This window comes from Nerophis ophidion, linkage group LG07 (assembly GCF_033978795.1).
Source record: "Nerophis ophidion isolate RoL-2023_Sa linkage group LG07, RoL_Noph_v1.0, whole genome shotgun sequence".
Taxonomy (NCBI): domain Eukaryota; kingdom Metazoa; phylum Chordata; class Actinopteri; order Syngnathiformes; family Syngnathidae; genus Nerophis; species Nerophis ophidion.
The window spans coordinates 6,192,489-6,215,980 of NC_084617.1; the positions used below are offsets into that span (position 1 = coordinate 6,192,489).

Consider the following 23,492-nt stretch of genomic DNA (forward strand, 5'->3'; position numbering starts at 1 on the left):
CCATTCACACACACATTCACACACTGATGGAGGGAGCTGCCATGCAAGGCGCCAACCAGCACCCATCAGGTGCAAGGGTGAAGTGTCTTGCTCAGGACACAACGGACGTGACGAGGTTGGTTCTAGGTGGGATTTGAACCAGTGACCCTCGGGTTGCGCACGGCCACTCTCCCACTGCGCCACGCATGGGTAACTTGAATTACATTTGCCTCAGTTTGGTCCGTGAATTATCACTATCATCAGATGTACATACAACTCAGATTTTAAGATGCATAATGCATTTTACATTTTTCAGTTAACTATGTAGAATATTGCAATATATCGCATGTATCGCAAAACTTTTAATATCGCAATATCGTATCGTGATGCGTATCGTATCGTGAGGTCCTTGGCAATACCTAGCCCTAGTTTTTACAGCAGGTAGGGCGCGGGAGTCTGTTGAAATAAAAAGTCTTTCTCGCCCTCTTTTCAGTCATTTTTTCTTAATGACCTGGCAGCAGCCAGCGTCATCTCACAGGAACCTCGGGTGCCGTGAATGTCAATCAAATGACAAAAATTACATTTTAGTGAAGATTCATGATCGCTAATTTTTAAGTCTATTTTGTAATGCCTGGCTGGCGATTGACTGACACACACTCCACGATCGACCGGTAGCTGGCGATCGACGTAATGGGCACCCCTGGTTTACACTGTCCAATAATAGTGCTGAGATGTAAAAAGGACCAAAAAAATCTTTATATACAAGTGATAAAACATGGCTCAATTTGAGAGCTTGCCTCCATTTAGGGTGGTTGTGTACGGAAAAGGTGCCATGGCTAGTTCCTTAATGACGTCGGTGGAATAATCCCGGAAACCAGCTTGAGCCGCTGGTAGGGAAAAGAAAGGCATCATCAGAAATTATTCCATCTAAACTTTTATAAAGACAGAAAAGGGTAATTACCCAGTCGGCCACTGGTCTCTTTTACCATCAGCTGTGACCTCTCCTTGATGGACTGCAGCTCTCGGACTATCTGACACTGGGTGTCCATCTACGGAATTAAAATAGGACAAACCGCATCATAAAAAGTTGCTCTGGTTATGATGGAAATGTGTATGAAAGAAATGAATGTCTATTTAAAAAAAAAAAGAAGCTGATTGCATACGTACAATACCCGCCATTGTGTGCATCATGGGTTGTTGCCTACTGAGGAGGCCGTGGTAGTCAGGTTTATTTTGAATAAACTGGTACTGTGAGGACTCAGCCAAACATGTTTGGTCTAATGCGACAGCCTTCTGAGACAATTTCCTGTGACACACATAACTATTAGAATAGAATTGGAAGGAGGATGGTGGTGCAATGCTGCACATATACATACATTTTCAGTTCTTCTGCCCGTCTCTGGTGTTTTTGTAGGAGTGCTCCCCAGGACTCATGTTCAGCTTTGAGCCTAAATCACAACACAGTTAGAGTAAAATAAGAAAAACAACAAACCTCTGTAGGGGGATATTTTATATTCACCTGTCAGAAAGTGTTTTAGGCTTATCTTATTCCGACGCAGTTTTGAGATGTTAGATTTCCTGTTTGTAGCGTTTCTGTGTAATATGGGCTCTTGGGTTATTGTGTTCAGCATTGTGTGCGTTCCTGACTAAAATGTAAGTATAAGTCCAATATAGCAAGGTTATTAATTTTAAAATGCCTATAATGTGTTAGATGTGGCCTTTACCGAGTCTTTGTTTGCAACGTTTCTGCTTGACGATATAATTCGCCAGCTCAAATTTCGCCCTGTTAATACTTCTTGTTACCCTATCCTACCACTAGAGGGTAACACAGACCACATTTAAAGCATTGTTTAAATCAGTCCTGGGCAAATTAAGCCCCGGGGGCCACATGGGCCCCGTTAAAGGCCTACTGAAATGACATTTTCTTATTTAAACAGGGATTTTAGGTCCATTCTATGTGTCATACTTGATCATTTCGCGATATTGCCATATTTTTGGATTTAGTTGAGAACATCGACGATAAAGTTCGCAACTTTTGGTCGCCAATAAAAAAAGCCTTGCCTGTACCGGAAGTAGCAGACGATGTGCGCATGACGTCACGGGTTGTAGGGATTCTCACATTGTTTACAATCATAGCCTCCAGCTGCAAGAGCTATTCGGAACGAGAAAGCGACAATTTCCCCATTAATTTGAGCGAGCATGAAAGATTTGTGGATGAGGAAATTTAGAGTGAAGGACTAAAAAAAAAAAAGTTAAAAGGCGATTGCACTGGGAGCGATTCAGATGTTATTAGACACATTTACTAGGATAATTCTGGAAAATCCCCTATCTGCCTATTAGGTTGCTTGTGTTTTAGTGAGATTAAATAGTACCTGAAAGTCGGAGGTGTGTGTTGACCGCGAGTGTCTCTGAGGGAAGTTACGCAGCTGCAGGACGGTAGCTCCGCTGTCGTCTCCGGTAAGAGCCGACTTATTGCCACAATTTTCTCACCGAAAACTGCCGGTTGACATGTGTTCGGAATCCATGTTCGCTTGACCGCTCTGTTCCATAATAAAGCTTCACCTTCGGGAATTTTAAACAAGGAAACACTGGCTGCGTTTGTGTGGCTAAAGGCTAAAATCTTCCCACCTCCATCTTCCTACTTTGACTTCTCCATTATTAATTGAAAAAATTGCAAAAGATTCAGCAACACAGATGTCCAGAATACTGTGTAATCATGCGATTAAAGCAGACTACTTATAGCTTGGATCGGGCTGGAAAATAATGTCCACTACAACCCGAAACGTCAAACGCACGCGTCATCATACTGCGACGTTTTCAACACGACACTTCGCGGGAAATTTAAAATTGCAATTTAGTAAACTAAAAAGGCCGTATCAGCATGTGTTGCAATGTTAATATTTCATCATTGATATATAAACTATCAGACTGCGTGGTCGCTAGTAGTGGGTCTCAGTAGGCCTTTAAGCTTTTCAATCTGGCCCGCCGGACAGTCCCAAATAATTTTTTTTAGAGCTTTAAGATGGAAAGTGTAGCTGCCATTATGATGTACAGAGTTGTTTTCTCATGACCGTAAGTCTTGAACCATAATAAGTATTTCAATGGTTGGACTCTGCGCTTATGGATGATATACCAGTTACTATGGTATTCTAATTAATTACTAGGGTAATCTACGTGCCAGCAGCTCAGACGAGGCACCAAGCAGTGTGGGCGGGAAGCGTTTCCACAGACGTGAAAGGAGCTTTTCACAACAAAGTTCTAAAGCTTAGTGATATATCAGATTGTAGGTGGGTTTATTTTGTACCCTTCGCGTTCATATTTCACTGTTTGTTGCGTTTCTCTTAATAGTAAAATATGTCGATCGAAAGACGTGTGACATTCATATTTTGTCAATATTCAGTGTTTTATCGTTCATAGCAAAATTAAAAATTCCATGACGTTTTTTAAGGCGGTCTGTCATAACGTTTTTAGCATTCAATCAGACATTATTGTGAAGTTTTGTATAAGTGTCCTTAAAAATAGATATACCGGCCCCCAGACGTTTTTTTCTCTAAATGTGGCCCTTGAGTCAAAATAATTGCCCAGGCCTGGTCTAAATTAACAGTGCTTATTCTCCATTCATCTCTAATGGACTGCTTTAATAATCCATGTACATTTGTTTGTATATTTGTTTTATAACACATTGTAGAGCAGTGGTTCTCAACCTTTTTTCAGTGATGTGCCCCCTGTGAACATTTTTTTTATTAAAATACCCCCTAATCAGACCAAAGCATTTTTGGTTGAAAAAAAGAGATAAATAAGTAAAATACAGCACTATGTCATTATTTTCTGATTTATTAAATTGTATAACAGTGCAAAATATTGCTCATTTGTAGTGGTCTTTCTTGAACTATTTGGAAAAAAAGATATAAAAATATCTCAAAAAACTTGTTTAAAAATAAACAAATGATTCATTTATAAATAAAGATTTCGACACGTAGAAGTAATCATGACCTCTTTGGGGATTGTAGTAGAGATCCATTTGGATTCATGAACTAAACATTTCTTCACAAAAAAAGAAATCTTTAACATCAATATTGATGGAACATGTCCACAAAATTTTTTAGATGTCAACACTGAATATTGGATTGTTGTATTTTTTTTTTCAGTTTATGAACTTACATTCATATTTTGTTGAAGTATTATTCAATAAATATATTTATAAAGGATTTTTGAATTGCTGCTATTTTTAGAATTTTTTTTTTTTTTTTAAATCTCACGTCCCCCTTGGCAGTTTTAAAAAAAAATATTCTAAAAATAGCAACAGTTCAGAAATCCTTTATATATACATATGTATATATATACATTAGGGATGCACCGATTAATCGGTAACCGAATATATTCGGCCAAATATGGCAAAAAAAGCCACATCCGGCCATCGGTGGAATGAGTTAAAAACAAGGCCGAATAGTGGCGTGTGACGCAATTTTTTTTACCCGGTGACGCAATCAACGAACATGCAGTGACGTTGGGATATGTTGTGTACCTGTATAAGTGTATGAGGTTACAAGCACACACTTATTGAGATTTAGTGGGGCCTCTGTTTACATTATTAGCCTGTTGTGTAGGCTACCTGTATAAGTGTATGAGGTTACAAGCACACACTTAATTGAGACTTACTTGAGCCTTCTGTTTACATTATTAGCATATCTACTGTGGCTAAGCAGACTTTTGCCAAAAGGACAATACTGTAATTCATTTGTTGTGGGTTCATCCACTTTAATGCACTTTTTTTTTTTTGGAATGCATGTTTTGTTTGAAGGCCTAATATAAATGAAAAACTTTGTGCTTTTTTGGAAAAGCAAAGGCTACTGGAATATTAAAAAAATGTCAATATTCAATAAAAAATTACTTTATTTGAAAAACATGTCTAAATATTTATTCTAGGCTATTTATGCAATATTAAAAAAATCATGAAAAACTCCATTCATTATTCGGTATTCGGCCAAGCGTTTAAATTTTATTCGGCTTCGGCCACAAATTTTCATTTCGGTGCATCCCTAATATATATTTATTGAATAATACTTCAACAAAAAATAAATGTAAGTTCATAAACTGTGAAAAGAAATGCAACAATGCAATATTCAGTGTTGACAGCTAGATTTTTTGTGGACATGTTCCATAAATATTGATGTTAAAGATTTCTTTTTTTGTGAAGAAATGTTTAGAATTAAGTTCATGAATCCAGATGGATCTCTATTACAATCCCCAAAGAGGGCATTTTAAGTTGATGTGTGTAGACATCTTTATTTATAATTGAATCACTTGTTTATTTTTCAACAAGTTTTTAGTTATCTTTATATCTTTTTTACCAAATAGTTAAAAAAAGACCACTACAAATGAGCAATATTTTGCACTGTTATACAATTTAATAAATCAGAAACTGATGACATAGTTCTGTATTTTACTTCTTTTTCTCAACCAGAAATGCTTTGCTCTGATTAGGGGGTACTTGAATTAAAAAAATGTTCACAGGGGGTACATCACTGAAAAAAGGTTGAGAACCACTGCTTTAGACCACACACACACACCTATACCACACTTGTTCCACTTCACCATTAAAGAGTGCCTTAAAGCCTCTCTGTTCCCTACTCTCTGAATGGAGTCCTTGTCCTAAGAAGATACCAGACCAGCGATCCGCAACCAGAGTAACCTGTTCTATCACATTCACCTGTTAATAGTATTTTGGATTTTATCCGAGGCCGTCCGTGTTGCAAAATCATCACATCTGAAAGCACATATTTCAACTAAAGGTGAGACAACAAAACCATTTGTAAAAACACAAAACAGGAACGAAAAACCCTCATGCATTACCTCGCTTCACTGTCAGGATGTGTTTGTTGTTCACTGCGGATACTTTCGCTCAGAGAGTGCCACTCTGTCTGCAAGTTCTCAACTATCGAAAGAAGGAAATGGACAGTTTCAAGTAAAGGTTTAAAAAAAAAAAGGCAGAATCCCATGCTATGCTATGTCATGCTATGCAGCCAAAGCAGATTTTAATGGAAGAGGGGAAAGCACACACCTTGTTTTTGGAAAGCCTCTGTTGGAGATGAATTTGGCACTGATGTGAGGGAATTCTCAAGTCTTTTAATGGCAAGCTGTGGACAAAAAGATTGATTCGAAACGGAGCGGTACCTTGGTTTTCCTACACTCCACGTTTCATATGATTTGTTTTTGGTTGTCAAAATTCCACCCCCATTTGTTTTGTACAGCCAAATATTGCGAATCATGTCATTTTTTCCCCAGTCGTCATCCTCAGTTCCTTTGGCAACAAGAGTGTTGAATAAAAAGTACAAGTTACTCATTAAGTTATTCATTTAGTTCCACTTAGGTATCAATTATATTAATAAACTAGTTCAGTGACTTATGTTTAACTTGCATGTAAGAAATTATGTAAAAATAAATTGGCATTCAACATTTTAGTACCATTTCGGGCAGTACATGATTATTGCAATATGTTTTGTGATTGATCCCGAGGTATCATGCTGGGATGTGAGCACCCTTTGGAAAAATAATAAGGAACATTCCTATCAGCACAAAGTGCTGCCACGCAAAAAAGTGCACTTTAGTGTTGTTTTGATGTCACCTTAGTGACATCATGCACAAAAGTGCACTCAGAGCTTGTTTTAAAGGCCCACTGAAATTAGATTTTCTTATTTAAACGGGGATAGCAGGTCCATTCTATGTGTCATACTTGATCATTTCGCGATATTGCCATATTTTTGCTGAAAGGATTTAGTAGAGAACATCGACGATAAAGTTCGCAACTTTTGGTCGCTAATAAAAAAGTTGCCTTTAACGTCACCGGTGTGAGGCCTCCTCACATTATTTATAATGTGAGCCACCAGCAGTAAAAGCAATTCGGACTGAAAAAGCGACAATTTCCCCATTAATTTGAGCAAAGATGAAAGATTTGTGGATGAGGATATTGATAGTGAATGACTATAATTGTTTTTTTTTGTTAAATAAAATAAAAAGCGACTGCGCTGGGCGACGGCTGAGTGAGCGTTTCAGATGTAATTAGACACATTGACTAGGATAATTGTGGAAGATCCCTTATCTGCTTATTGTTTTAATAGGGTTTTAGTGAGATTGTAAAGACATACCTCAAAGTCGGATGGCGACTTTGATGGTGAACACGCCAGTGTCTCAGAGAGAAGCCAAGCTCACATCTACTGCAGAAGGACGCATAATCCACTGATGTCTCCGGTAAGAAATATATATCACAATTTTCCCATCGAAAAACATGCTGGCTGACGTAGAGAAACATGTTCGCTTGACCACTCTGTGTGAAAGCTTCACAACAAACAAAGAAACAGCGGCTGTGTCTCGGTGCTAAAGACAGCTGCAATACACCGCTTTCCACCTACAGCATTGTTCTTTATAGTCTCCATTATTAATTGAAAAAATTTTAAAATATTCAGCAACACAGATGTCCAAATTACTGTGTAATTATGCGATGAAAAGAGACGAGTTTTAGTCGTAACTGGTGCTGAGCTAGTATATCCCCTCCAATAACGTCACAAACACACGTCATCATTCCGCGACGTTTTCAACAAGAAACTCCGCGGGAAATTTAAAATTGTAATTGAGTAAACTAAACCGGCCGTATTGGCATGTGTTGCAATGTTAAGATTTCATCATTGACATATAAATTATCAGACTGTGTGGTCGGTAGTAGTGGCTTTCAGTAGGCCTTTAAAAACTTCTGACATTCTTGCACTTTGTGTTTTAAATTGACATGAATGTTTGTGCCACTGCTTAATAAATGTTTAATAAATACAGTATTGGTAAATTGACTTGTGATTTCCCTCTCTGCATGAAAGTTTAAAATGAGCATATATTAATGCAGCATGAACAAGAATGTTTTAATGAAGACACATAGAATCATCATATTGCTGTGATTATATTCTGTTTATATCTGGCCTTTTGAAATGGATTACTGCAAATACAAACCGAGGTACAACGGTTTTCCAATTCGGCGATGGTGGTTTTAACCTCCAGAGGTAATTTTTGAGTTTATCGATTCCTTGGTTGAAATGTGACGGGCTCGCATTGATTCGGACTCTGATGCCTTTAGAACTTACCTTCATGGCAGCCTCCATCAACAGACTCAGCCTCTCTTGCTGTGATAAAGATGTGCTGATGCTCTTGCACAGAGCTACAAAGAAAGAACATTTATCTAAATGAATATTTCATGGCCAATGCTTCCTCTTGATAAACTCACTCTGATATGGATTAGGAAGCGAAGGAAGAGAGCGTCTGGTAATGGTGGCTCGCCTCCAAGATTTCCTCCGTGCAGTGAGGGCGGCGGACGGACACGTCGTCGGCTCCTCCGCGCTTTCAGACGCCTTTTCCAGCAGGTCCATGTCAGTATTATCCCCTGAGGCGTCCGGCGTCATTGTGTCGGGAGACGAAATTTCAACACGCGGTGATTTTTGTGGAGGAACGGTGCTCGGAGAGGTGGACGAGCAACGTTTTTGTTTGGACGAGACATTGGCCTGAGTTAACAAAGAGACACAGTACCAAACAAATGAGACGGTAACACAAAATGGGTTCACAGTGGCCTGGTGGTTAACATGTCAGCATCACAGTCTGGAGACACATGCTTGAAAGTAGAGCTGGGCGATATATATCAATATACTCAATATATCGCGGGTTTGTCTCCGTGCGATATAGAAAATGACTATATGGTGATATATTTTTATTTATTTTTTATATTATTATTTTTTTTTTTTATTCCCATTGTTGCTTTTTATTTTTTATTCTTATTGTAATATTTCTCTATTTTGTTTCCATTTAACCCCCCATTATTTACTTTTTACTTTTATTTAAATTGATCGCAACTCTGTACACTGCTGCTGGAATTTTAATTTTCCTGAAGGAATCAATAAAGTACTATCTATATTAGAGTATACATTCTCACGCAGTTGCTTTTAGCTGCGGGCATTACACTACATGCCTTTCCCACTCTCTTGTCCTTCCTTCTCGCTGAGACTTAAACAAGCGCACCTTCTTACCAATGTCACGTGTGCAACGTCACACTCCCGCAGAGCAGAGAGGTAGCGACATGGTAGGGTTAGCTGTGATGCTAACGGTGCGGAGCGGGTGATATTACGAGAGAGAGAAGGTGCCAATCTGGTAACAAATGAAGGAAGAATTAATTCCCACGGCGGTGGTTTGGCTTCAAGCGGGAATATGTTCAACATTTATGGGGCAAAACCGTTGCTACAAAAAGTAATAGCACGACTAATGTAGCATCAGTTGAAAAGTCACCTGCTAGAGAATGAGTGCTTGAAACTCCGCATGTCAACATCTTCAGCCGATGCCACACCAACAAAATGCCAAAGCAACTATTTCCACATCAACACCACTGTATGAAAAAAAAGGTCAACAACAGAAGGAGATAACGTCTGCAGGAACCTACCACATGGGGAAGGACATACACTATTTGATTTCCTATTATGCAGCTCATTTTTATTTGACAGTTATTGAAATATCTTGACTGCATTTTATTTGTTTTTAACTATTGTAGTGGCGTTCTGTACAAAAACTACTTTACTTTAGTGTGGTGTTGATATGTCATCTTGGTGATATCATTCACAAAAGTGCAATAATAGCTTGTTTTAAAATGTCTCTGACAATCGTGCACTTTCTGTTTTGGAAATGACATGAATGTTTGTGCCACTGCTTAATAAATACAGTTTTGTTGAATTGACTTAGTTGTGATTTCCCTCTCTGCATGAAAATTTAAAATGACCATATATTAATGCAGTTGAAGAAGAATGTTTTAATGTAGACACATAGAATCATCATACTGCTGTGATTATATGTGTGTTCATTTAAGGCTCAGGCCAAATATGGAGATATATATCGTGTATCGTGACATGGCCTAAAAATATCGAGATATTAATAAAAGGCCATATCGCCCAGCCCTAATTAATGGATTACAATTACCAATCAAATCTTGGAGAATGTTTAGGAGTGCAAAACCCCTTAAATTGATATTTGTTAAAAACATTTAAAGTGATTTAGGTAGCGCTTTTGTATTTATTATTACTTATTCATATTTAATACTCTCCGTATTTGCTTTTGTTTTCTTTACTTGTTGCTGAAAGTGCCTTGAATTTTGTGTTAATTATAAATGTATGTTTGTTGTTTAATAAAAAAAAATAAAAACATGGATATCTGCAATGCATTGTGGGAAATGTAAAAATCTCCGAACCCCTCTATAAGTACCAATGACTGTCTCTCACTCACTCACACACAGACACACACACACACGCACACACACGCACACACACACACACACACACACACGCACACACACGCACACACACGCACACACACACACACACACACACACACGGTGTGGTGAAATTACTCTCTGCATTTGACCCTTCCCCATGTTCCACCCCTTAGGGCAGTGGTTCTCAAATGGGGGTACGCGTACCCCTGGGGGTACTTGAAGGTATGGCAAAGGGTACGTGAGATTCTTTTAAAAATATTCTAAAAAATAGCAACAATTCAAAAATCCTTTATAAATATATTTATTGAATAATACTTCAACAAAATATGAATGTAAGTTCATAAACTGTGAAAAGAAATGCAACAATGCAATATTCACTTTTGTGGACATGTTCCATAAATATTGATGTCAAAGATTTCTTTGTTTGTGAAGAAATGTTTAGAATGAAGTTGATGAATCCAGATGGATCTCTATTACAATCCCCAAAGTGGGCACTTTAAGTTGATGATTACTTCTATGTGTAGAAATCTTTATTTATAATTGAATCACAGTTTTTAGTTATTTTTATATCTTTTTTTCCAAATAGTTCAAGAAAGACCACTACAAATGAGCAATATTTTGCACGGTTATAAAATTTAATAAATCAGAAACTGATGACATAGTGCTGTATTTTACTTCTTTATCTCTTTTTTGAAATCGACAGGCGGATCGGTGCGGCGTCTTCAGTAATGCGGACGTTGTATCGATCCGTTGTGGTGAAGAAGGAGCTGAGCCGGAAGGCAAAGCTCTCAATTTACCGGTCGATCTACGTTCCCATCCTCACCTATGGTCATGAGCTTTGGGTCATGACCGAAAGGACAAGATCACGGGTACAAGCGGCCGAAATGAGTTTGAGTCTCTCCCTTAGAGATAGGGTGAGAAGCTCTGCCATCCGGGAGGAACTCCAAGTGAAGCCGCTGCTCCTCCTCATCGAGAGGAGCCAAATGAGGTGGCTCGGGCATCTGGTCGGGATGCCACCCGAACGCCTCCCTAGGGAGGTGTTTAGGGCACATCCAACCGGTAGGAGGCCACGGGGAAGACCCAGGACACGTTGGGAAGACTATGTCTCCCGGCTGGCCTGGGAACGCCTCGGGATCCCCCGGGAAGAGCTAGACGAAGTGGCTGGGGAGAGGGAAGTCTGGGCTTCCCTGCTTAGGTTGCTGCCCCCGCGACCCGACCCCGGATAAGCGGAAGATGATGGATGGATGGATCTCTTCTTTCCAACCAAAAATGCTTTGCTGTGATTAGGGGGTTCTTGTTAAAAAAATGTTCACAGGGGTTACATCACTGAAAAAAGGTTGCGAACCACTGCCCTAGGGGGTGAGGAGAGCAGTGAGCAGCAGCATTGGCCGCGCTCGGGAAACATTTTTGGTGATTTGCGGGTACAACTACAGGCGCGTACCACACTGGGATAGGCTCCAGCTTACTCACGACCCCCCTAAGAATATAACATGATGATTATATCTGGTGCATTTTAACATTATCTAAAGCTCGGGATCTTTCTGTGTGGAGTTTGCATGTTCTCCCCGTAACTGCGTGGGTTCCCTCCCACCTCCAAAGACATGCACCTGGGGATAAGTAGATTGGCAACACTAAATTGGTCCTAGTGTGTGAATGTTGTCTATGTGTTGGCCCTGCGGTGAGCTAGCGACTTGTCCAGGGTGTACCCGCCTTCCGCCCGAATACAGCTGATAGGCTCCAGCACCCCACCGCGACCCCAAAAGGGACAAGCGGTAGGAAATGGATGAATAGCTAAAATGTCATACCTCATCCGGGGTTTCCACAGTGCCGACAGTCCCGCAACTGCAATGTAATAAAATGCAAGACTCATCAACAAATGACAATTCCACACTACCGCAACTGCAATACAATAAAATGTAAGACTTATTAACAAATGACAATTTTGTAAAATGCGAGAAAAAAACAACATTGGCTAACATTGGAAGTACCATTATGGTCTTAGCGCACCGACAAAGCTGCTTAAAAGGTGACGTTAGAGCGAAGTCTGAAGCCGCTAAATGATGAAACGTGACTTAACTAATTTTCAGCTGCGGAGCAAGCACACATTAGACAGCAACAAGATGCAAGAAAGAATAATAAACAAACCTGTCTTGGTCGATGGGCGAACATTCCTCCGGCGCCATCTTTTCTTTCAAATCCTCATCGCGCGCCCAACATGCTCCGCCCATTCCCGGAACTGGTTGTTGTACAGGGCATTGTGGGAAACGTAGTTTTATATGGGGCGGTAGTAGTGACTAAATATATGGCCCTTTGAGGGGAGCCGTTCAAAATACTGGCTTCTCATTGTGCAGCATTTTTTTAAAAACTGTTTTATATTCCTCTACTTTTGGGAATATTTGAGAAATATTGACTACTGCAGTTTGATTTATTTTTGTTGCGTTATCATTGAAAATACTCCTTAAGGTGGTGCCATATCCCTATATCCCTAGGAGAAAGCGACAGAAATTGACTTTTTTGCATCTATTATGCATCAGGGAGTGTTGTGTATGACAATGTTAAAAATAAAACCATCCATCCATCCATCTTCTTCCGCTTCTTCCGCTGTCACGGGGGCAACAGCCTAAGTAGAGAAACCCAGACTTCCCTCTCCCCAGCCACTTTGTCTAGATCTTCCCGGGGGATCCCGAGGCGTTCCAGCCGGGAGACATAGTCTTCCCAACGTGTCCTGGGTCTTCCCCGTTGGACGTGCCCTAAACACCTCCCTAGGGAGGCGTTCGGGTGGCATCCTGACCAGATGCCCGAACCACCTCATCTGGCTCCTCTCCATGTGGAGGAGCAGCGGCTTTACTTTGAGTTCCTCCCGGGGCTGCCACATATACTGTAATATTCCATCCATCCATTTTCTACCGCTTATTCCCTTTTTGGGGTCGCTGGCGCCTATCTCAGCTACAATCGGGCGGAAGGCGGAGTACACCCTGGACAAGTCGCCATCTCATCGCAGGGCCAACACAGATACAGACAACATTCACACACTAGGGACCATTTAGTGTTGCCAATCAACCTATCCCCAGGTGCATGTCTTTGGTAGTGGGAGGAAGCCGGAGTACCCGGAGGGAACCCACGCATTCACGGGGAGAACATGCAAACTCCACACAGAAAGATCCCGAGCCTGGATTTGAACCCAGGACTGCAGGACCAACGTATTGTGAGGCAGACGCACTAACCCCTCTGCCACCGTGAAGCCCTACTGTAATGTTTTACATGGTAATTGGTATATATTGTATATAATGTTATAGACATAATATATCTGTATATATAACATGCTGTACACATATAAAGTATATATTGTATATATTCGCAGATATTTTATATTTTAATATTGCTATATCTAGTCTATTTATACCTGCATTGTGTCATTTCCACCCTTACACTTTCCATCATTGTAACTGAGCTACTGTGTTGAACAATTTCCCTTGTGGACCATTAAAGTTTGTCTAAGTCAAAGTCTAAAAATAATATTGAGCAAAATTGAATTGAAATATTGTCAATGTGGGCCTCCAGCAGTGCTCGGGTTGCTCATGCAAAAAAATAATTTCCCACCTCTGAATTAGTCACATTATCATTAGAAATTGTAGCGCGAGTAAAAAACAAAATTTCGACATCGAAGCGTGTCACCTGAGGTGTTTGGGTAAATCAGTCTCTTACAGACCTCATTCTTTGTAAGTCTTTTTATAAGTCTGTTAGAGATGTCTTTTTACAAAATCAAGGAGAGTAACCCCCAAACCCCTCCAAAAAAAAAAAAAAAAATCCTAAACACTTGTTAATTCTCCTGGAGAATGTCCCTTTTGTATGTGTCACTCAGCCGGCACGGTCTTGCACTCAATACTGGTTTTCTTCATGGTCTTGTGCGGACGTGGGGAGGGACAGATCAAGTTTAGGGAGGAGCGGCAGGGATCAAAACTTTGTTGATGGTTGACCGAAGAAGGGGAGAGTGTACAGTACTGCGTGCAGCATCGTTCCTCTTCCTTCCTAAAGTCTTCTCTCCCTTTACAGTAGGTAAAGGCAGCGGGTGCTGATGGCAGAGGAGAGTTCAAGAATGCACCCTCAGAGTTCCTTTGCCCAGCAGGAACTGCAGGACGCGGTCCACCAACAGGGCGGCGGCAAAGTCCACCACCAGAACTTGGGCGATGATCATTTTGAACTGCAGGGGAAAAATAAAGTGCACCGTTAATAATAGCTCAGAGGCACTGACACGCTGAAATAAGGCGAGTTGGAAGAGACGTTAGCCTCAAGCCGATGACGCCTTACCGCCATTCAAAGCGGTTGCCTGGCAACCAAACGCTACGGCGAGTTTACGGCTGTTTTAAAGTGCTTCCAATGACGCACGGTGATAAAAGTTGACAGGCTGACACCTCAAATTGATCTCTGAATGGCGCAAGGTACGAAATTGTTGAAACAAAAAAGTTAAAACCTGCCGCCATGCCAAAAGCTAAAGGAAAATCCCCAAACGTTCCGTGTCAGATGACACAGGACACAAGGGGGAACAAGATTTGAGGTTGGACAGTCAATCAATCATCCATCCATCCATCCACTTCCGCTTATCCGAGGTCGGGTCGCGGGGGCAGCAGCCTAAGTAGGGAAGCCCAGACTTACATTTCTCCAGCCACTTCGTCTAGCTCTTCCCGGGGGATCCCGAGGCGTTCTCAGGCCAGCCGGGAGACATAGTCTTCCCAACGTGTCCTGGGTCTTCCCCGTGGCCTCCTACTAGCTGGACGTGCCCTAAACACATCCCTAGGGAGCAGTTCGGGTGGCGGATGCCCGAAACACCTCATTTGGCTCCTCTCGATGTGGAGGAGCAGCGGCTTTACTTTGAGTTCCTCCCGGATGGCAGAGATTCTCACCCTATCTCTAAGGGAGAAACCTAAACTCATTTCGGCTGCTTGTACCCGTGATCTTATCCTTTCGGTCATGACCCAAAGCTCATGACCATAGGTGAGGATGGGAACGTAGATCGACCGGTAAATTGAGAGCTTTGCCTTCCGGCTCAGCTCCTTCTTCACCACAACGGATCGGTACAACGTCCGCATTACTGAAGACGCCGCACCGATCCGCCTGTCGATCTCACCATCCACTCTTCCCCCACACGTGAACAAGACTCCTAGGTACTTGAACTCCTCCACTCCTCAATCAATCAATGAATGTTTATTTATTTAGCCCCAAATCACAAATGTCTCAAAGGACTGCACAAATCATTACGACTACGACATCCTCGGAAGAACCCACAAAAGGGCAAGGAAAACTCACACCCAGTGGGCAGGGAGAATTCACATCCAGTGGGACGCCAGTGACAATGCTGACTATGAGAAACCTTGGAGAGGACCTCAGATGTGGGCAACCCCCCCACTCTAGGGGACCGAAAGCAATGGATGTCGAGCGGGTCTAACATGATACTGTGAAAGTTCAATCCATAGTGGCTCCAACACAGCCGCCAGAGTTCAGTTCAAAGCGGATCCAAGACAGCAGCGAGAGTCCCGTCCACAGGAAACCATCCATCACAGGACATGATGGGAATCAAAAAGGGATACTACAAAAACGACCTTATTTTTCGGAGTATAAGTCGCTCCGGAAGATAAGTCGCACCCGCCGAAAGTGCATAATAAAGAAGGAAATAAAACATATATACGTCGCACTGGATATAAGTTAACCCCTGGAGGGGCACTATAATTGGTAGTCTCCCGGAAAAACCGAGGGTATATAAGTATGATGTTGTAAAGCGCCATTGCCATTCATATAAACCCCACGGGCCCCACCAACATTAAATTTTCATATTAAGGTGCGGGCCGCAGAACAATGTCTCACGGGCCGCAATTGGCCCGCGTGTTTGAGACCTCTGGTTTACAAAGTAAAAAGAAGAAGAACCATGATAAACATCCATTTTCCATTTTCTACCGCTTATTCCCTTTCGGGTCGCGGGGGGCGCTGGCGCCTATCTCAGCTACAATCGGGCGGAAGGCAGGGTACACCCTGGACAAGTCGCCACCTCATCGCAGGGCCAACACAGATAGACAAACAACATTCACAGTCACATTCACACACTAGGGCCAATTTAGTGTTGCCAATCAACCTATCCCCAGGTGCATGTCTTTGGAAGTGGGAGGAAGCCGGAGTACCCGGAGGGAACCCACGCATTCACGGGGAGAACATGCAAACTCCACACAGAAAGATCCCGAGCCTGGATTTGAACCCAGGACTGCAGGAACTTCGTATTGTGAGGCAGACGCACTAACCCCTCTTCCACCGTGAAGCCCCCATGATAAACATTCTGAGTATATTTCATCCATCCATTCTTTCATTCTCAAAATAATCCCAGCTATCTCATCATATGAAATATAACTTACTTCACCAATTCTCATTTTTTTATTTATTTTTATTGTGATACGGAGTATATTGTGAATAAATTGAGAACGGGAAGTGAACAAAAGCTTTAGCAACTGTTATGTAAAAGAAAAGGGGTTGTATTAAATAAGCTCTGCTTCTTCCTACTCCTTTTCAAACATGTTGAAAAGAGAAACTGGAAATTGTGATGTATCATGTTGTATGCTTGCATGTTCCAAATAAACTCAAACTCAACTCAACAACTCAATATGAGACTGCAGCACCAAACAATGAACAAAAGGAGATTGGTCAATGTACCTCAGTTGGAATATCCACAAGGGCGAACTGTTCATTGAATTCGGGCGAAGAACCAGTGAGGAGTGCCACAATGGCCAAGCCGGACAGGGCGATGCTCCACAGTAGTGGTCTGTTCTCGCTGAGAGACTCCATGAAAGGGTGACCCTGTCCAGGAGAATAAAGCACTCATATTATTATAATAACAAACTGAATTCAAATCAAATTTCGTAAAAAATGTAGGGACGGATACTGAAAAGCTGACACGATGCCACAGAACTTGTAAGAATTGTAGAAAAATTTGGAACATTTGGGAACATGTGAAAACCATTTAAACATTTAAAGAAATCTGGAAATATGGGAATGGTAGCAGTCTGGTGTGTCCTAGGAGATTATGTAATTTCATCTAATTAGGTTAAAAATATTTTTTGCAAACCAGTAATTATGTTGTTGAGTGTCTGTGCTGTCTAGAGCTCGGCAGGGTAACCGTGTAATACTCTTCCATATCAGTAGGTGGCAGCAGGTAGCTATTTGCTTTGTGGATGTAGGGAACAGCTGGAGGCAGTGTGAAGGTAAAGAGGTGTCTAATACTTAAACCAAAAATAAACAAAAGGTAAGTGCCCCTAAGAAAAGGCAATGAAGCTAAGGGATGGCTATGCAAAACAAAACTAAAACTGAACTGGCTGCAAAGTAAACAAAAACAGAATGCTGGACGACAGCAAAGACTTACAGCGTGTGGAGCAGATGGCGTCCACAAAGTACATCTGTACATGACATGACAATCAACAATGTCCCCACAAAGGAGGATAGTGTCCGCACAACTTAAATAGTTTTGATTGCGGGGACAAAGCAGGTGCGGGGGAATAGCGTTCAAGGAAGACATGAAACTGCAACAGGAAAATACCAACAAAAGAGGAAAAACCACCAAAACGTCATAGCGGTAGCATAGCCGAGTGTACTTCTTTACAAATAGTGGGGCGTGCTTTCAGTATCAGGCTTAGAACCCAACTTGGAAAAGCTGTGCACTACAAAATGTGCTCATTATAGTCAATTTAAATGTGCTCATTGTAGTCATCTTGATAAAAAAAAAAGTCAGTTCAGACTGTTTTATTAATTTTTGTTTATATATATATATATATCAATCAATCAATCAATCAATGTTTACTTATATAGCCCTAAATCACTAGTGTCTCAAAGGGCTGCACAAACCACTACGACATCCTCGGTAGGCCCACATAAGGGCAAGGAAAACTCATACCCAGTGGGACGTCGGTGACAATGATGACTATGAGAACCTTGGAGAGGAGGAAAGCAATGGATGTCGAGCGGGTCTAACATGATACTGTGAAAGTTCAATCCATAATGGATCCAACACAGTCGCGAGAGTCCAGTCCAAAGCGGATCCAACACAGCAGTGAGAGTCCCGTTCACAGCGGAGCCAAACCATCCCAAGCGGAGGCGGATCAGCAGCGCAAAGATGTCCCCAGCCGATACACAGGCAAGCAGTACATATACATATACATATATATATATATATATATAAATCCATCCATTTTCTACTGCTTGTCCCTTTTGGGGTCGCTGGAACCTATCTGTGCTGCACTCAGGCAGTTGTTTTTAAAAGTGCGCCCCTTCTGGTCAACACATGAAATAAGTGTGTGTAAAAAAAATTTGAAGTGCTCCTCCTCTGGCAAACATATGTAATAAGCGTGTGTAAGACATTGAAATGCACCCCCTTTAGCCAAAATTAATAAAAACTATAAAATAAATATGTTTATAGAGACATACTGCAATAACTTGAAGTAAATAATGAAGATTAAAAACTAATTACAACCCAAAAATAATAATAATAATAATAACTAAAAGCAGTCTTCAGCTAGAATCGGGCGGAAGGCGGGGTACACCCTGGACAAGTCGCCACCTCATCGCAGGGCTGAATGTTGTCTGTCTATCTGTGTTGGCCCTGCGATGAGGTGGCGACTTGTCCAGGGTGTACCCCGCCTTCCACCCGATTGTAGCTGAGATAGGCGCCAGCGCCCCCCGCGACCCCACAAGGGAATAAGCGGTAGGAAATGGATGGATGGATGGAAAAGCAGTCTTTTTCTCACAATGTGTCTATTTTTTTCTTATAAATTTGGGAACAGTTTCACATATTCTTTCTGTTTCTGTTATATTGCAATATAACAGAGGGGGGGTGATAGCATTCACACAACAAATGTTAGCAGAAAAAAAAATCATTACCTTGTAGTTAATGGCAAAGGTAGCCATCTGCATAGCCATGGACATGATATAGACGGTGCTGTTGATTAGGCTGGGTTCAAATTCTTTGTACAGGTCCACAAACTGATCCCGTCTAGAAGAGAAAATAAAGAGATGTGATATTTAACTGGACGGAGCAAAACCCAGAGACTCAGGCTGCCGCTCACCTCGGCGGACTTCTGCTCTGCGCTTCTTTGTACAAATAGACCAGACTGCAGAAGTGGACGGCAAACTGCAGCAGCACCGTCAGCACGGTGTAAAGATTGAAGATGTTGGGTAACGGCCGTTCTCGGGACAGTGTTTTTAGTGGCTTGGACCGAGAGATGAAGAGGAAGCATCCGGCCAACAGCAGACCCTGCAGGGTGGCCTGGAAGTCGCTGAATTTGACCCCCTCAAGGTAGAGCACCGACTGGCTGTAGGCGAGCACCAGGGCATTCAGAGCCAGAATCTTGAACATCTGTAGCGTTGTCACCAACGTGCAGCGGCCTTGCTTGATCACATGGCAGACTAGAGGGAGACAAAGAGCATTTATAGTTGCTGTAGCGCAGGGATGTCAAACTCATTTCAGCTCAGGGGCCACATGGAAGAAAGTCTATTATCAAGTGGGCCTGACGTAGGGCTGGGCAATACAGGTGCTGGTCATATTATTAGAATATCATGAAAAAGTTGATTTACTTCATTAATTCCATTTAGAAAGTCAAACTTGTAGAATGTATACATTCATTCCAAACAGACTGATATATTTCAAGTGTTTTTTGCCAAAAAGGAGATGATTATAGCCGACAACCAATGAAAACCCTAAATTCAACATCTCAGAAAATTACAATATGGTGAAAAGGTCAGATATTGAAGACACCTGGTGCCACGCTCTAATTAGCTAACTAACTCAAAACACCTGGAAAAGCCTTTAAATGGTCTCTCGTTTTGATTCTGTATGACACACCATCATGGGGAAGACTGCTGACTTGACAACTGTCCAAAAGATGACCATTGATACTTTAAAGAAGGAGGGCAAGACACAAAAGGTCGTTGCCAAAGAGGTTGGATGTTTCCAGAGCTCTGTGTCCAAGCACATTAATAGAGAGGCGAAGGGAAGACAAAGATGTGGTAAAAAAAGTGCACAAGCAAGAGGGATAACCGCGCCCTGGAGAGGATTGTCAAACAAAACCCATTAAAAAATGTGGGGGAGATCCACAAAGAGTGGACTGCAGCTGGAGTCAGTGCTTCAAGAACCACCACGCACCGACGTATGCAAGATATGGGCTTCAGCTGTCGCATTCCTTGTGTAAAGCCACTCTTGAATAAGAGACAACTTCAAAAGCGTCTCGCCTGGGCTCAAGACAAAAAGGACTGGACTGCTGCTGAGTAGTCCAAAGTTATGTTTTCAGATGAAAGTAAATTGTGTATCTCCTTTGGAAATCAAGGTCCCAGAGTCTGGAGGAAGACAGGAGAGGCACAGAATCCACGTTGCCTGAAGTCCAGTGTCAAATTTCCACAATCGGTAATGGTCTGGGGTGCCATGTCATCTGCTGGTGTTGGTCCACTGTGTTTCCTGAGGTCTAGGGTCAATGCAGCAGTCTACCAGGAAGTTTTAGAACACTTTATGCTGCCTGCCGCGGACCAATTTTATGGAGGTGAAGATTTCATTTTACAAACTTGACTTGGCACCTGCACACAGTGCCAAATCTACCAGAACCTGGTTTAAGGACCATGGTATCCATGTTCTTGATTGGCCTGCAAACTCACCTGACCTTAACCCCATAAAAAAGCTATGAGGTATTGTGAAGCGGAAGATGCCAGATGCCAGACCCAACAATGCTGAAGAGCTGAAGGCCACTATTAAAGCAACCTGGGCTCTCATAACACCTGAGGAGTGCAACAGACTGGTCGACTTTATGCCACGCCGTATTGCTGCAGCAATTCAGGCAAAAGGAGCTGCAACTAAGTATTGATTGCCGTACATGCTGAAACTTTCCATGTTCATACTTTTCAGTTGGCCCACATTTCTAAAAATAATTTTTTGGTACTAGTCGTAACTAATATTCTAATTTTCTGAGATACTGAATTTGGGATTTTCAGTAATTGTCAGTACTAATCATCAAAATTTAAAGAAATAAACATTTCAAATATATCACTATGTGTATAATGAATTGATATAATATGTAAGTTTCACGTTCTGAATATAATTACTGAAATAAATCAACTTTTTCATGATATTCTAATAATATGAACAGCACCTGTATATTGAGGGTGTGTCTCTGTGCGATATAGAAAATATCAATATTGTGATATTTGAGTACACGTTCTCACGCAGTTGCTTTTAGCTGCTGGCATTACACTACTTATCTCTCCTTCTCACACAGACTTAAAACAAGCGCGCCTGAGCAGAGACTTAGCGACATGGGTAACATTAGCTGTGATGCTAGCGGAAGAATGAGAGTGATAAAATACGAGAGATAAGGTGCAAATCTGGTAACAAATGAAGGAAAAATTAATTCTTAGGAAAAACAGCAAACGGTCCATTGTCTGGCGATGGTTTGGCTTAAATAGGGAAAGTGTTGAACAAGTATGGGGCAAAAGCGTTGCTACAGAAAGTAGCACCTAGTGCTAATTTGTAGCATCATTTGAAAAGTCACCCGCTCGAGAATGAAGAGTGCTTGAAACTCCGCATGTCAACATCTCTGTCCGGTGCCACACCCAACAAAATGCCGAAGCAACTATTCCCAGATCAACACCATATGAAAAAACTAGTCAACAACAGAAGGAGATAACGTCTGCAGGAACATAAACCATTTATGCAGCTCATTTTTATTTGACAGTTATTGAAATATCTTGTGTGACATCATGCACAAAAGTGCACTTTATTTGTTTTAAACTATTGTAGTGGCGTTTTGTACAAAAAGTGCACTTTAATTTTGTGTTGTTTTGATGTCATCTTAGTGACATCATGCACAAAAGTGCACTAATAGCTTGTTTTAAAATGTCTCAGACAATCTTGCACTTTGTTTTGAAATGACAATGTTTGTGTCACTGCTTAATAACTGTTTAATAAATACAGTTTGGGTAAATTGACTTAATTGTGGTTTCCCTCTCTGCATGGAAGTTTAAAAGTAGCATATATTAATGCAGTATGAAGAAGAATGTTTTAATGTAGACACATAGAATCATCATACTGCTGTGATTATATGCATCAAGTGTTCATTCAAGGCTAAGGCAAAATATGGAGATATATATCGTGTATCGTGATATGGCCTAAAAATATCGAGATATTAATAAAAGGCCATATCGCCCAGCCCTGGCCTGACGGAAAAAATCATGGCACGATAACCTAACAATAAAGACAACTTGAGATTGTTTTGTTTAAAAATGGAGCAAGCGCATTCTGAAAATGTAGAAATCATATGTTTTGGAGTTTTTTTTAACACTGACATGTTGTGGTTAATGGTATTCTATCTTCATTTGTTGTTATCAATACTTTCAGATCGAATTCTGTGATAATATTCAACAGTCAAATTGAATATTAATTCTTAAGAAAAACAGCACACGGTCCATTGTGTTAAAATGCTCTCATTGGTGTTCATTTTTAATCGATCAAAAGATGAAATCAATAACAAGATGTCAATACTTTTAGAATTTATTATGTGATAATTAGAGATGTCCGATAATATCGGCCATCCATCCATCCATTTTCTACCGCTTATTCCCTTTTGGGGTCGCGGGGGGCGCTGGCGCACATCTCAGCTACAATCGGGCGGAAGGCGGGGTACACCCTGGACAAGTGGCCACCTCATCGCAGAATATCGGCGATGAGGTGAAATATCGGAAATCATCGGTATCGGTTTCAAAAAGTAAAATTAATCACTTTTTCAAACGCCACCGTACGGAGTTGTACATGTCCGGTAAAACACGGCATATGGCATACTTGCCAACCCTCCAGATTTTCCCGGTAGACTCTTGGATTTCAGTGCCCCTCCTGAAAACTCCCGGGCCAACCATTCTCGCGAATTTCCCCCAATTTCCACCCGGACAACTATATTGGGAGCGTGCCTTAAAGGCACTGTCTTTAGCTTCCTCTACAACCTGTTGTCACGTCCTCTTTTCCTCCATACAAACAGCGTGTCACATAGAATATGCTGCTTTTACACACACACACACACACACACACACACACACACACACACACACACACACACACAAGTGAATGCAAAGCATACTTGGTCAACAGCCATGCAGGTCACACTGAGGGTGGCTGTATAAACAACTTTAACACTGCAAATATGCGCCACACTGTGTACCC

General features: G+C 41.4%; 2 protein-coding genes across 2 annotated transcripts in view; both read right to left on the bottom strand.

Annotated features, from left to right (window-relative positions):
* Positions 1–713: 713 nt before the first annotated feature.
* LOC133555838 (kinetochore-associated protein DSN1 homolog) lies at positions 714–12,532 on the bottom strand. The gene is made up of 11 exons (XM_061905249.1): positions 12,413–12,532; positions 12,073–12,109; positions 8,246–8,519; positions 8,106–8,179; positions 6,041–6,116; positions 5,833–5,914; positions 5,690–5,746; positions 1,356–1,427; positions 1,147–1,285; positions 941–1,028; positions 714–866 (listed from the first exon to the last, which is right to left on the bottom strand). Exons 1-11 carry the CDS (start codon positions 12,493–12,495, stop codon positions 760–762), a joined length of 1,089 nt encoding a protein of 362 aa, XP_061761233.1. The 5' UTR covers positions 12,496–12,532; the 3' UTR covers positions 714–759.
* Positions 12,533–13,982: 1,450 nt separating this feature from the next.
* Positions 13,983–23,492, bottom strand: part of atp13a1 (ATPase 13A1) — a 36,834-nt gene continuing 27,324 nt past the window's right edge. Inside the window, exons 21-24 of the mRNA XM_061905248.1 lie at positions 19,363–19,702; positions 19,178–19,289; positions 16,961–17,104; positions 13,983–14,468 (exon numbers count right to left, since the gene is read on the bottom strand). Coding sequence (XP_061761232.1) covers positions 14,358–14,468; positions 16,961–17,104; positions 19,178–19,289; positions 19,363–19,702 — 707 coding nt within the window. The 3' untranslated portion in view covers positions 13,983–14,357. The remainder of the gene's footprint in view (positions 14,469–16,960; positions 17,105–19,177; positions 19,290–19,362; positions 19,703–23,492) is intronic.